Source organism: Mastigoproctus giganteus, chromosome 3, assembly GCF_048544385.1.
Source record: "Mastigoproctus giganteus isolate SK-2022 chromosome 3, ASM4854438v1, whole genome shotgun sequence".
NCBI lineage: Eukaryota > Metazoa > Arthropoda > Arachnida > Uropygi > Thelyphonidae > Mastigoproctus > Mastigoproctus giganteus.
Window position 1 is genome coordinate 178860472 of NC_143577.1, and position 15703 is coordinate 178876174.

Here is a 15703-nt window from a genome sequence, read left to right on the forward strand (position 1 = left end):
TGAGGTGTAGTCCTGTGTCGTAGCAATGGGACTCTGTTGGGTCGGCAGCCCCCATAACCTATTGCAGCTAATGATCGCCTGATGGTCTTGGTGGAGACGTTGCTGGCACCTCTGTCATTGAAGTCGGCAATGATTTGTGCCACTGTCACTCTCTTACACCCACAATGCTGTCCACTATGAGATGTTATTCCAGAAATGACGTTTTTCCAATGTACACTTGATACTGTTGAACGGGGATAGTGCAATTTCTGTACCACCTTTGTGATAGAGTGACCCATGCATCGGGCACCCACTATCATCCCTCTTTCAAAGTCGGTTAACACATATTTATCCATTTTGACACCGAATTACTGTCTACATGAATATGCACTCTCCCCTCCACTCAAAATAACTGGAACCGGGACTCATCAGTCCAGGAGACCTGTCACCAATCATTCAAGGTCCAGTGCTGATGTTCTTTCACCCAGTTAAGATGTAGAGTCCTGTGTCGTGGTGTTATCAATAGGACCCATAACCTATTGTGGCTAATGATTGCCTCATGGTCTTGGTGGAGATGTTTCTGGCACCTCCCTTATTGATGTCGGCAGTGATTTGTATCACTCACTCTCGGGTTGGCTGAAACAGTGCGAAACAGATATCGATGGTCACGTTCATCCACCTCCTTTTTCCACCCCACAGTGCTGTCCTTGATGAGATATTATTCCGGAAATGGTGTATTCCCGATACTCTTGATGCTGTTGAAGTTGTGTTAATTTTGATTTGTGGACGTCTTCTTATGTACAGATTGCCTTTTAGAAGTATTTGTTTGGTTTTGTCAGGTGATATTTTGAGCATATGATAGTTCAATTTCTGTATCACCTCCGTGATAGTGACCATGCATTAGACGCCCACTATCATCCCTCTTTCAAAGTCAGTTAACTCACGAAGTTTGTGCATATTGACACCAAATTACCGTCTATGTGAATGCAGTGTACCTAGATACCTGCCAAGCGTTGGGTTCTTCCAGTAGCAATAGTGGTGAGAGCATTGCATTGCCCAGGAACCAGTTATCCCATGAATTCTGTCCTTTCAGTGCAGTAAGCTTTAAATGTGGCAATAACACCTTGATCCATTGGTTGGATCAGAGATGTAGTGTTTGGAGGCATATAAAAATTTTTTATATGATTGTTCAAGGGGATGTACTGGAGCATTGTCCATGATCAGAATTTCTTTGTAATGAAAGTTATTTTTCACACAATATCTTTCCACTGTGCTGCAGAAGAATTCAGAGTATCAATCAACAAAAAGAGCCCTGATTACCAATCTTTTTTATTAGCCTTCCAAATTACAGGTAGGTTTGATTTAGTGAGACCTTTAAGAGATCTTAGGTTTTCTGAATGGTAAAATAAAAGGGGTTTTAAATTAAAATTCCCTGCAGCGTTACCATCCAGCAATAAGTCACCCGATCCTTCGCCACTTTGAAGTCTGGCATGCTGTTTTCTTCTTTCGACATGAAATTTCTTTTAGGCATTCATTTGCAAAAAAAAAAAAAAAAAGTACTGCTTCTCTATGTTTAAAACTCGTTTAGCAGTATAACACACCTCTTCAGTAATTTAACAAGTTCTTTTTTGAAAGTTTCGACTACTTGATCTGCACTTGCGGCTTCTCCCTGGATTCCTCTGTTGTGTAGGTTATAGCATATTTTAAATGTATTTGAACCAGCCCTTACTAGCATTAAATGGTTCCACATTTTTTTTGGGGTGAGCTTTCTTCAGATCTTTATATCAGCTAACAGCTTTTCTTTAATAATAATTGAACTGAATGGAATTCTTTGTTGGATATTATCTTCAAAAAAATTATTAAGAAGTCTCTCCATTTCAATCATAATAGCTGGCCTGGCCCTATTTAATTTATAAAATTCAATCTGCACACTGTTAAAAGGGCATTATAGTGAGTTGTTAATGCGTTTTAGTGAGAAACGGGTTATAATATAAGAAAAGCATTGTAGAAAATCAGTGTAAAGTGAACCGTGTTATAACGGGGCCTACTGTATTGCAGAACTTATATGGTTTATCGATGGGCAAGATATTGCTCACAGCTGACAGTCACGTCCCTTTATTGACTATAGAATGATCTGGGGATCACTAAGTAATGCGACTTTACAGATATGTGTTAGCAGGAAATGCACTTATTTTATTCTTTACCTTTGAGATTGGAAATTTTAGAAAAATGAAAGTGCAAAAAAGGTTTTTGGATTTGTAAAATAAAATAAAAATATGAATGATTAAAAATTATCATTATTATTATTATTATTATTATTAGTAGTAGTAGTAGTAGTGGTAGATTGATAGAAGAAAGCAAGCGTATAAAGCATGAGCAAAAAAGGAGAAAAAAAAACCACATTTCCATTTCACCTGTCCATCATCTCTAACAGTTTACCTATTTCTTCCTTGAATTTATTCAAATTACCTGCCTCTAGACACCAGATGGTTGTTTGGATCTAACAATCAACCACCCTCTAGCTGAAACCAAATTTATGCACATCTGACCTGCTGACCGGGCTAGCCAGGTGGGAAAGTGTGCCTGCCTGGCAAGCCAAAGGTCGTGGGTTGGAATCCCGCCTCGGGCTTGGATCACAGTATAATGCAAAAACTTTGGGAGGTGCATTATGGCCATAGAAGCTGATGCACCAACAACAACAACAACAAAAAATCTGACCTGCAACCATCCTTTCTAAATCCGAATTATTCTCCCCCTTCCAAACCCCCATGTTGTTGTAGTCTTAGAAAGTGTTGATTCCATGAACATTGAGCTTGCTTCATTCAAGGCTTAAACACCTCAGTCAGATCTCCTTGCAGGTACCTAGTCTATGGACACCACAATTTGCAAAACTGAATGAAGCCTTTCCTCATTAGACCACCCTTTTACTCAACAGTTGATGAGTAAAAGTAATTTTGCCCGCATTATTCTTGTTGCTCTTCTCTGTACTCATTCAAACAGATCCACTTTCTTCTAAAATGAAGATTCAGACCAGTATGCAGTACTGAAGATGTGGCTTAACCATTTCCTTATATAATGGGATAATCAACTCTTTTCTGTTGGTAAAATGCCTATACATCATTGACAAAAACCCCATGAGCTCTCCTGGCATCTGTCTGCTCAAAGAACTTTATATCTGACTGCATAATTACTCCCCTGTCTTTTTCATTCTCCACTGCCCTATGTTTACCACACAGCTGGTATGTTAATCTTCAAGTGGTATCAAGTGGACTAATCTGATTCATCCCCTTCCTTCTAGTGTGTATATAAGCAAAGAAGGCTTTGCTGTTTTTCTTTTTGCATCCTGTACCCATGGTTTCTTATAATCTGCCTTAGCTTGTCTAACCTCCTTTGTGACTTGATTCAATTAGTTTAACTTGAACTATCAGTATCAAGTGAACCAATCTGATTCACCCTCTTAGCTTGATTAGATTAGTTTTTATCTACCATAAGTTTCTGTATCAGAAACCTGTGGTAGATAAAAACATCAAACTGATAATTTATATGCATCCATGTATTTTTGCCTCCTCTGCCACAAGTCTCATTAGTTCATCTGACATCTATTTAGGTCTAAGCCTTCAACAGTATTTCTTAGTTGGTATGAAAAGCCAAGTAGCTTGTATGATTATTTCCTGGTATGCTTCTGATTTAGAATTTGCTGATTGTTATATCATCAGTTGTGGTCACACTGTACAGTATTTAGAAAATGTCTGAGACCACTGAAGTCACCATTATGAAAGCAAAATGTTTCCCTTTACCTTCGATGGTAGTTACATCTTTAACTAAATGCCATTAATATGCTGTGATCACTCACATCTATTGGTCTTTTTTATCTGCTGATTCTTAATATTGAATAATCACCTATGCTGATATTCAGATCAAGAGTATTACTCTCTTTTTGTTGCCTCTCTAACATGCTGCCATAGAAACAGTCATTCCGTAAATCCACAAAAGTCTTTCTAGTGTATGCGTGACCAACCCACAAGTTACAGCTGTTACTGGAAAGTTAAAATCGCCCATTATGAGGCATTCTGATTTACTGGCTCAGCCTAGTTTTGAGTACAGCTGTTTGTTGTACTCATCAGAGTCATTAGGCCTATAATGTAATCCTACTTAGATTTTTGCTTTCCCAGTGTTTACGTCACACCAAACTATCTGAACATTGCACTGGCTGCCCATGTCACCTCGATGCCGCTCTGCCTTAGATTTTATGTGCTTCTTAACTAAGAGCATAACCCCTTTCCTTGTCCTATCCTGTCTGTCCTTTCTGTACACATTAATTCCCATATTCAAATTCTGCATCCTTTATATTTAAGTGATACCATGCCTGTGACATCCCCACAGTGTCTGCATTTTATCACTTGACCAGCACTTCAAATTCATCAAATTTCTTTGATGAATCATTCAGGAATTTATGCTCCTTTTCTTACTCTTAGTTACCCTAATACTGCTCATGTAGTTGCATCTTCCATGATGACCCACAGCACACCTTGAAATCTCCAACATCTTGCTTTCCAGGCTGCTTCACCTACCACTAGCAGCTTTGCAAGAATCACTTTCACCTCTGCGTGCAGCTGTTGTTAATCTTTTATTTTGTGTACCCCCCCCCCACAAGTTAACAATTTTCTGAACCACATAACACTGTGTTGATAGCATCAGCAAATATTCCTGCACCTTTCTGTATAATTGTATCCTATCCCTATAGTCCCTCCTGTTAATAAACACAGACCGTGCTAAGAAATTTTTTACCTCACGAGCTTTGCACAATCTCTCCGGAGACAAACGATTGACAGCTCTCGCATATATATTTGCTCTTCTCATGTGTGGGCAGAATTGCAGACACTTTCAATTAATACTAACTCGCAGCTTTTTCTCAACATTGCCCTGTACTTGTTAAGTTAATCTGCAGATCTCCTGCTCTTAATGCTATTATTGATAATGCGTATAACAATATTACGTTTTATGTCCTTAAAACATGATACTCTGTGTCATCTTCTTTTGCCCATGGAAGATATATCGTTGTCCTATTCTACTGCACAATATATTTCCCATTTCCCTGACAATAGGGTCATTGACAATAACCTCATGATGGACTGGTGCATATCTGTCTGGTGTTTTGCCTGATGCACAAGTGTGAGTTGTGGTCTTGAGTTGGATAGTTAAGATCTCAAGGACCCCTCCCCCCATTTTAATTTCTTCGACAGTATCCACTCTTCTCTTCAAGTTCTCATAAACATCCATCAGAATGCCGAGTTTTTTTTTTTTTTTTTAGCGCCTAATTTCTTTGCATTCTCTTCCCTTCACCGAATCCACACAGAGACACTCCCTTTGCTGTATCATGTTCTATTCCAGAAAGTTCCACAAATAGCCCATTTTTAGGCCGTGATTCATAGGAGAATTATCCCCTTCAGTTCTCCTCTCTAGCCACAGCACCCCTGCCAATTTTAGTCCTTTGCTTTGCTTCTCTAGTCTGGGGTATGATTTCTGTTTAAATTCAGTATAATTGAGAATATCACACTAAGCTAATATACATTAATGCAATGATAACCCTACTCTATTCCCTAGTTTTGCAGCAATAATATGTACGAGGGGGTGATCATTTAATTCGCAGAATGGTGCAAGATTTTATGTTTACCGCGTCCACTTTCCATAACTGCTGCTAATGGTGCTCTCCCTGATTGCTACTGATTAGACTCTGTGTATACCAGTACTTGTCGAGTTAATGTTGCGTGAAGAGAGGTTTTTTTTAGCTGCAAGTCACTGACGATCATTTTGAAGCAAGTATGTTCGGACATACAGATTGAACAGCGCTACGTGATTTTTTATTGTGTCAGATGGGACTTAAATGCATCGGAAACTGTTAAAGAGATGAATTAAGCATGTGGTAATGAGTGTCTTGGTAGGATGGCCAATTCTAGTGTGACAGAAATTTTCGGTTTGACGTGGTTTCTCCATCAAGAAAATGCCAGGCCCATAAGGCTAATATTGTGCAGGCAGTGATCACTGCCATAGGTGCCAAGGTTCTGCCACATCACCCTTATTCACCGGACTTAGATCCATGTGATTTCTTCCAGTTTCAAAGTCTGAAGAAAGCTCTGAAAGGCAAACATTTCGTATACAACACAATGATGCTCACAGAGCCAAAACGTACTTCACAGTCTTTAGAAAAATGGTTTGCAAGAAGCCTGCATGGGTACGACGGTGGCGAAAGTGTGTAACGTTCATGGGATAGTATTTTGAGGAGAAATCCACAAAAGATTAAATGATGATAATTAAGATAAGATCTTGCATCAGTCTGCAATTAAATGATCACCCTTCACTCTATCAAACTTATATGTGTTTCTTCTATCAAGTCACCCCTCAGTCCATCTGCTCAACTTTTCCAGATTCTGTTGCAATAGTGTACCATCATTTCTGTCATTAACAACCCTGCCAACCTTTTGTATCGTCTGCAAACCTAGACAATAATCCTGATATACCTTCATCAATATCGTTGATAAATACAGAAAATAACAATGGCTCAACACTGAACCCTCAGGGATTTTACTAATAACATTAGTCCACAAAGAGCACTGTCCATTGATTACCACTCTCTGTCTTCTCCCAAATTCATTTATCTATGTTATCCTTTTATCCATTGTAGCAACTTGTCCTTAATGCTATACTGCTCCAGTTTCTAGAGTAGTCTTCCGTGTGCAACAGTATCAAAAGCTTTTCTAAAATCCAAGTATATGATAACAAAATTATTTTTTTGCATCCAGTTCCTTTGTGACCACATCTTTTCCAAGCAAATTTGTCAGACAAGACTCACCTTAGCAAACCCATGCTGTATCTGTACTATAACTACAGTCTTGTCTACATGATCGTGCATTGCTTCTTTAACTAGTGACTCCATTATTTTCTCTGGAACAGAAATTAAACTAACAGGTTTGTAATTACTCGTGTCACCCTTTGATCCTCCTTTGTGAATTGGGGATACATTTGCACATTGCCAGTCCATGGGGACCTCCCCCTGAGTCCAAGAAAGCCTTCATAATTATGGCTATGGGTTTTCTTACGTCCTTTGCTACTTCCTTTAATATAACTGGATAGATCCCATCCACCCCAGGTGCCTTTCTTATATTCAATTTTAGCATTAGCATTAGTAGATGCATATGAAGCAAGAAAGCAAGCTTATGCAGCATCGACAAAAAAAAAAAAAAAAAATAATAAAATCCCCTGCTCCCATTTCACTCCTCTGTTCGTTCCAGATACCTGTCCAGCTCAGCCTTAAATTTATTTAGGCTATCAACTTCCACAACAAAAGATGGAAGTCTGTTCCAATCAACAACTACCAGATGGCTAAAGGCAAACTTCCGCACATCTATCCTACTACTGTCTTTCCTCAATTTGAATTTATGCTCTCTCAGGTTCTGTGAGAGAATCAGGTTCAGATTCTGAGCAAGAGGAAGAATCCCATCAGCATTGAGCATGCTCAAACCATTCAGGGCTTTATACACCTCAATCATATCACCTCACAGGTGCCTAGTCTCCAGACACTGTAATTTGCAAAACTTAAGCCTTTTTTTTTTTTTCGTAAGAGCAACCCATTCTGACCTTGTTGCCCTTCTCTGTACTAATTCCATCAGCTCTACATCCTTCTTTTTTTTTTTTTTTTTTTATGAAAACCCCAAACGTGAAAGGTATCAAAACCTATAGTACTTAGTACCATGCATGGGTTGAAGGAGAAGTATGGGGGGGGAGGGGGATGCCGGAAACTTTGCTCTAGAGACTAAACATGGGTTTCACCACTTCAAGCCTCCAATAAGCAAAGTGGTGGTATTTCACCGGTTGAGTCCTGTATACAGTACTCAAGGTGTGGCCAGACCATTGACTTATACAAGGGGATAATCACCTCCTTATCCCTGTAGAAAAATTCCTGTATATCGTTGACAAGACACCATGAGCTACTCTTGCTTGCAGACCGTCTGCACTGCTCAGAAAACTTCATATCTGCCTGCACAATTACCCCCAGGTCCTTTTCATTCTCTACTACTATCAGTGTAGTACCACACAGTTGATATGTTACATTTTTCATTGTTAAACTTCATTTGCCACCTCTCAGCCCATCAGCTCAACTTTTCTAGATCCTGTTGGAGCAGCGTACTGTCATTAACAACCCTGCCAACCATCATATCGTCTTCAAACTTGGAAATTAAGCCTTATATACCATCATCAATATCATTTATAAATACAGAAAACAAAAATGGACCCATCACTGAACCATGAGGGACTCCACTAATAACATTAGTCCACGAAGAGCAGTGTCCATTGATTACCACTCTCTGGTAATCTCTGGTAGTCGTCTCCAACTCAACCATACCTTTATCCATAGCAGCAATTTGCCTCTAATGCCACACTGGTCCAGTTTGTTCAGGGGTCTTCTATATGCAACAGTATCAAAAGCCCTTCTAAGACCCAAATATATGATATCAAAGTTATTCCCTACATCCAGTTCCTTTGTGACCACATCATAGTATCCAATCAAATTGGTCAGACAAGACTTCCCCCTTAACAAAACCATGCTGTGTCTGAGCTATAACTGAAGTCTTGTCTAGATGATCCTGCAATGCTTCTTTAACCAGTGCCTCCATTAATTTCCCTGCAAAAGAAGTTAAACTAACAGGTCTATAATAACTTGTGTCGCTGTTTGATCCACCTTTGTGAATTGGGATCACATTTGCACATCTCCAGTTCATGGGTACATCCCCCGAGTCCAGGGAAGCTCTCATAATTATGGGCAAGGGTTTACTTATTTTCTTTGCTGGCTTCTTCAATATAACTGGATTGATTCCATCAACCCCAGTGCCTTTCTTATGTTTAACTTCAACAATTTCAAAGTCCTTTGAACTCCCTGTTGTAATTTACAATGTTTTGATTGGAAGTGGGATGCAAAAATTTTGCCTTAATTCTTAACGGGTATTTTAAAAAATCCAGGGAAAATTGGCATCGTTTTGATAAACCTTTGGCCTCCACTTCCCCGCAGAACCCCTTGTGTGAATGTAGATGCAAATTCAGGTTGTCAGCTACCTGAGAAGGATCATCAACAGTCGAACCATTGATATCCAGTGGACCAATCTGATTCATCCCCTTCCTTCTAGAGTTTATATAACTAAAGAAGTCCTTGCTGTTTTTCTTAGAATCCTTTGCCAAAGATTTCTTGTAATCTGCCTTCACTTGCTTAAACTCCTTTGTGACTTGATTACAGTCTAGCTTATGTCTACCATAGGTTTCTGTGTCTCCTGATTTATATGCATCCCATGCATTTTTCTTCTCAGCCACAGGTCTCATTAGTTCATCTGACATCCATTTAGGCCTAAACCCTGAACATTATTTCTTAGTTGGTATGAAAAGCCTAGTAGTTTCCAAGATTAGTTCCTTGAATGCTTCCCATTTTGAATTTGTTGTTTGTAACATCATCAGTTGGTTCCACTATAGAATTTAAAAATTAATTGTGACCACTTTAGTTGCCTTTACGAAAACAATAACCCTTCCATTTACCCCTGATGGTAGTTACATCTATAAGTAAATCCCACATCAGTACACTGTGATTACTGCCACCTAGTGGGTCCTTTATCTGCAGATTCTTAATGCATCAGTAATCTCTGCTGATAAGCAGATAAAGAAAATTTCTCTCTCTGGTTGCCCCTCGATCATGCTGCTGCTGCAGAAAACATTCTAATTTGGCTGTAACTTTCCTGAATCCTGAACAAGTCTTGTCAGCTTCCATTGGCCTCTCTCCGTGATGAGCTGATTATTCCCTTGTATAAGGCAATGGTCAGGCCACACCTAGAGTACTGTATACAGGTCTGGAGGCCTCATTTCAAGAAGGATGTAGAGATGCTGGAACGAGTACAGAGAAGGGCAACAAGATTGGTGAATGGAACAAAGGGGTGCTCTTACGAAGAAAGGCTTAAGTTTTGCAAATTACAGTGTCTGGAGGCTAGGCACCAGCGAGGTGATCGGATAGACGTGTACAAAGCCTTGAATGGTTTGAGCATGCTCAATGCCGATGGGATTATTCCTCTTGCTCAGAATAATCCCCCGAGAGGGCATAAATTCAAATTGAGGAAAGACAGATGTAGGATAGATGTGCGGAAATTTGCCTTTAGCCAGCGGGTGGTTGATAGGTGGAACAGACTTCCATCCCTTGTCCTGGAAGTTGATAGCCTAAATACGTTTAAGGCTCAGCTGGACAGGTATTTCGAACGAACAGAGGGGTGAAGTGGAAGTGGTTATTTTTTATTTATTTATTTTACTTTATTTATTTTTTTGGCTGATGCTGCATAAGCTTGCTTTCTTGCATCAAATGCCTCTACTAATGTTAATGCTAATGAGCTGTTTCCGACTGCAGCATTGCTGTTCACCAGATCTTATTTGGTTATTGCACCAATCTGATTCACCCGAGACACAGTTGTACATGAGAACCTCACCAGTGTTGTTATTTCTGCAATACTGATACCAGCATATGTTACCATCCACCATTCCATGTTTAAGTCAGTTGAAGTGTGTGTCTTATCCATTCTTGCACTGAATTTCACACCAATCTGCTTAATATATATTTCCCACCTTTTTTTTATCACATGAAAAAAAATTGTAGTAGTAGTGGCGTATAAACTTATGCAGCATCAGCCAAAAAAAAAAAAAAATCACACCATTCCCTCCAAATCCCTGTCCAGTTCCTCCTTAAATTTATTTAACCTATCAACTTTCACAACGACAGATAGAAGTTTGTTCCGGCAATTAACCACCCGTGGCTAAAGGCAAATTTCCGCACAACTATTCTACCTCTGTCTTTTCTTAATTTGAATTTATGCCCCCTTAGGTTCGTAATCTGAACAAGTGGAAGGATCCCATCAGAATTCAGCATGCTCAACCCATTCAAGGCCTTATACACCTCAATCAGATCACTGCGCAGGTGCCTAGTCTCCAGCCACTGCAATTTGCAGAACTTAAGCCTCTCTTGGTAAGAGGAACCCTTCATTCTCCTCACCAATCTTGTTGCCCTTCTCTGTACACGCTCAAGCAAATCTACATCCTTCCTAAAATGAGGCCTCCAGATCTGTACGCAGTATTCAAGGCGTGGCCTGACCTGACCATTGCCTTATACAGAGGGACAATCACCTCCTTTTCCCTCTAGCAAAATTCCTATATATCATTGACAAAACCCCATGACCTGCCCTGGCAGCCTGTCTGCATAGCTCAGAAAACTTCATATCTGACTGCACAATTACTCTCAGGTCTTTTTCATTTTTTACCACCTTGAGCCTAGTACCATACAATTGGTATGTTTCTCTGGGGTTACTTCTACCCATATGCAGTACTTTGCATTTGTCAAGGTTAAACTTCAGTTGCCACTTCTTAGCCCATCTACCCAAATTATCTGAGTCCTGTTGCAGTAGCACACTGCTATTACTGTCATTAACAACCCTGCGAACCTTTGTATCATCTGCAAACTTCGATACTAATCCTGATATACCTCCATCAATATCATTGATAAATATACAAAACAACAGTGGACACAACACTGAACCATGTGGGACTCCACAAGTAGCAGCACCCATTGATTACCACCCTCTGTCTTCTCCCACTTAACCATCCTTTGATCCATTGTAGCAACTTATCCTTAATACCATTCTGCTCCAATTTGTACAATAGTCTTCGATGTGCTTTCCTGAAATCCAAATATATGATATCAAAATTATTTTTTGCATCCAGTTTCTTTGAAACCACATCATAATATCCAATCAAATTTGTCAGACAAGACTTTCTCTTAATAAACCCATGCTGTGTCTGAATTATTGCCGCAATCTTGTCTAGATGATCCTGCAATGAATTTTTAACCAGTGACTCCATTATTTTACCCGGAACAGAAGTTAAACTAACTGGTCTGTAATTACTTGTGTCACCCTTTGATCCCCTTTGTGAATTGGGAATACATTTACCTATCTCCAGTCCGTGAGAACCTCCCCTGAGTCCAAGGATGCTCTCATAATTATGGCCAAGGATTTGCTTAGTTGCTTTGCCACTTCCTTTAATATAACTGGATAGATCCCATCCACCCCAGGTGCCTTTCTTATGTTTAACTTCAACAATTTCTCCTTCCCTTTGCTCTCAGTTATTACAAAATCATTAAGTATCCTGCTACAATTTGATAACCTTCTGCCATTTTCAAACCTTAATAATTCCTCATGTGTGAATGTAGATGCAAAATACTCATTCTGTTTGTTTGCTATCTGAGCAGGATCATCAACAGTCGAACCATCGATGTCAAGTGGACCAATCAGATTCATCCCCTTCCTTTTAGAGTTTATATAAGTAAAGAAATCCTTGCTGTTTTTCTTACCATCTTTTGCCAAGGATTTCTCGTAATCTGCCTGTCTAACCTCCTTTGTGACCTGATTACAGACTACCTTATATCTGCCATAGGCTTCTGAGTCGCTTGATATGCATCCCATGCATTTTTCTTCTCTGTTACGAGTCTCATTAGTTCATTTGATAACCATTTAAGCCTAAACCTTGAACAATATTTCTTAATAGGTATGAAACTTTTAGTAGCATCCACGATTAATTCCTTGAATGCTTCCCACTTAGAATTTACTTTTGGTAACATCGTCACTTGATCCCACTGTACAGAATTTAAAAACTTTCTGAGACCACCTGTACTCACTTTTACCAAAGCAAAAACTCATCACCAAAAACCCACATCAGTACACTGTGATCACTGCCACCTAGTGGCTCCTTTATCTGGAAATTCTTAATACACGAATAATCACTGCTGATAACCAGATCAAGAGTATTACTCTTTCTGGTTGCCTCTCGAACACGCTGCTGCAGAAAACAATCATCCAATAAATCCACAAAAGTGTGACTAGTTTGTGAGTGACCAATCCACAAGTTCCAGTCAATATCTGGGAAGTTAAAATCCCCCATTATAAGACATTCTGATTTACTAGCCCACTCTATTTCTCTGTACAATTGTTCATTGTACTCATTCAAAAATAAGTACAATTGTTCATTGTACTTATTTTTGCTTTCGCAGTGCTTATGTCACACCAAACTGACTCAACTGTGCACTGTTCATCTATATCAACTGGGTGCACTTCTTTTGATTTTGTTTTTCTTAATTAACAGCATAACATCTCCTCTCTCTTTCTATCCTGTCTATCCTCTCTGTACACATTGTACTCCCCAAATTCCAGTTCTGCATTCCTTATATCTGTGTGACACCACGTCTCTGCTATCCCAACAATATATGCCTTTGATGTCTTGACCAACACTTCAAATTCATAAAATTTATTTACTATACTTCTAGCATTGGTATACATGCAAGCATACATGCTCCTATTTCTATTCCTAGTTACCCTAACACATCCCATATACCCACCTATTTCACGATGACTGCCATCTGTCCCTGAAATCCCCAACACCCCTCGCTCCAGGTCGCTACTTATTCTAATAGAAGTTGTGCAGTAATCACCTTCAACTCTGCCTGCAGCTACTGTTAAACTATTAATCCTTGTATACCCCCAAGCTAGCATTTTTCTGACCCACCTAACACTGCCTCAATAGCATCAGCATATATTCTTGCACCCTTTCTATTTAAGTGTATCCCATCCCTGTAGAAGCAGTCTCTCCTGTTAACAAGTACAGACCAGGCTGAAAAATATTTTATCCCTTGAGTCTTGCACAATCTTTCCAGGGCCAAATTGATCGACAAGGCTCTTGTAATGTCCTTCCTTCTCATGAGGGAGCATTCCCTTTTTATGAAAAGGGGTAATTTATTTATTAGAATTTTTAGGCTTTTAGAATTTTAATTAGGTAGTGTACTAATACCTGCTATTCTATTCTTCTCGAATTTCTATCCATTTTGAAATGTAATCATTCATTATGTAATTTGTGTATTGTTTACTATTTATTTTGATTGCTGTTTTTGATTTCTCTGTGGGTTGCAGGACAAAGGGTAACAGAAGATTCAAATATTAGCTTAAATTATAGTATTGCAGAACAGCACCAGAAACTTAGCCAAAAAGAAGAATTAATACTTTTTCTGACTAGAATTGGTGAGTATCATGCATTCACTAACTAATTTTTATATGCTAAAAGGCATCATATATTCATCATTATTGAAGTTATTTTAGGTATGTATCGTAGAAATTAGGAAATGTTCTTGGAGACAGTTTATCTTAATTTTCCAAGTTGCCTACACAGTCTGCCAATTAAATTATGTGACTGATTTTTCTTGACTGTACCGTGGATGCTACATTAAATGAATATTGCACAATTTAAACCACTAGAGTGTGCTCTTTTCATATAGTACATGCACACTGTTCCAATAGTTCTTGAATCACAGCAGTTGTAACATGACATTGGTGCCATGCCAGAAATTTGAAGATGGAGCAATGTTCAGTAATTAAATTTTATTTTAAGTCTGGTAAAAGTGCAATGGAAGTGTTCCAAAACCTGAAAAATTTTTTATGGAGATGAATGTCTCTCCCATATGCAAGTGTTTGAGTGGTTTGCATGCTTTTGTAATGGACCCGAGTCTATTGAGGTTTACCCCATACCTGGACAGCTGGTTTCCATTAGAATTGAAGGAAACATCGAGTGAGTCCACAGTTTTGTGAATGAAGACCAAAGAATCACCATCCATATAATTACTGAAATGTTGAACATTAATAAACAATTGTTTGTCATGTTTTGAAAAATTATTTAGGGAAATGTAAGATTTGTTCACAATTTGTGCTACAGCTTGAAGCCACAGCAAAAACAAACAAGAATCTGCTTTTGTTGTGATTTCCTTGAATGTGTTGAAGGTGACCTGACCTTTTGAGGTAAATTGTGATGGGTTATAAGAGCTGGTGTTTCCGATACAATCTAGAGATGAAAAGACAAAGCATGGAGCGGCATTTGCTGAACTTGCCCAGGAAGAAGACGAGAAATTTCACATCATGATGATGGTGATCATTTTATTCAACATCAGAGGAATCATTAATCAAGAATTCATCCCTCATGGCACTACAGTCAAGAACAGCCACTATTATTTTTGGGTGCCATTCAACATCTGTATGAGTGCATGCGGTGAGTAGCATGTGACTTATTTAATGCAAAACATCTGTCTGGTTTCCCATGACAACCTGTTCCACAAACATGACCCTCAATGTGAAGTTGTTTTGGAGAAGAAAGTGATCACAACAATTCAGCACCCATCCTACTCACCTAATTTGGCACCAGGACTACTTTTTGTTCCCAAAATTTAAGTGGGCATTGAAAGGATAACGTTTCAGTGAAATTATCGCCATCTAGGAGAGAGTGATGTGACAGCTGAAGAGTACTACTTCAGAGCAGTAACAATGGACCTTCTGGGATTTAATTTATCATTCTGAGCACTGTGTAGTCTTATAGAGATTACGTTGAAAATATATAACCTTTTTTTCAGACCCTGGCATTATTTTCTTTTTTCTCTCTCTCTTTTCTTTTTTTTTTTTTTTTGAATTTTGTCAAATTATTTGTCAGTTTGTGTATGTCATGCTTTGACAAACTTATTTTACAGTTTTGTCAAAGCCTTTACGGTCGAATTTCCAGTTCATTTTCCAATAATTGTGAACTATATCTGTCTCTTGTGCTGATTGGTACAGTTTACAAC

General features: G+C 38.9%; 1 protein-coding gene across 1 annotated transcript in view; it reads left to right on the forward strand.

Annotated features, from left to right (window-relative positions):
- Window positions 1-15703, forward strand: part of shtd (anaphase promoting complex subunit 1) — a 989031-nt gene that overhangs the window by 317603 nt on the left and 655725 nt on the right. Inside the window, exon 18 of the mRNA XM_090370159.1 lies at window positions 14013-14120. Coding sequence (XP_090226285.1) covers window positions 14013-14120 — 108 coding nt within the window. The remainder of the gene's footprint in view (window positions 1-14012; window positions 14121-15703) is intronic.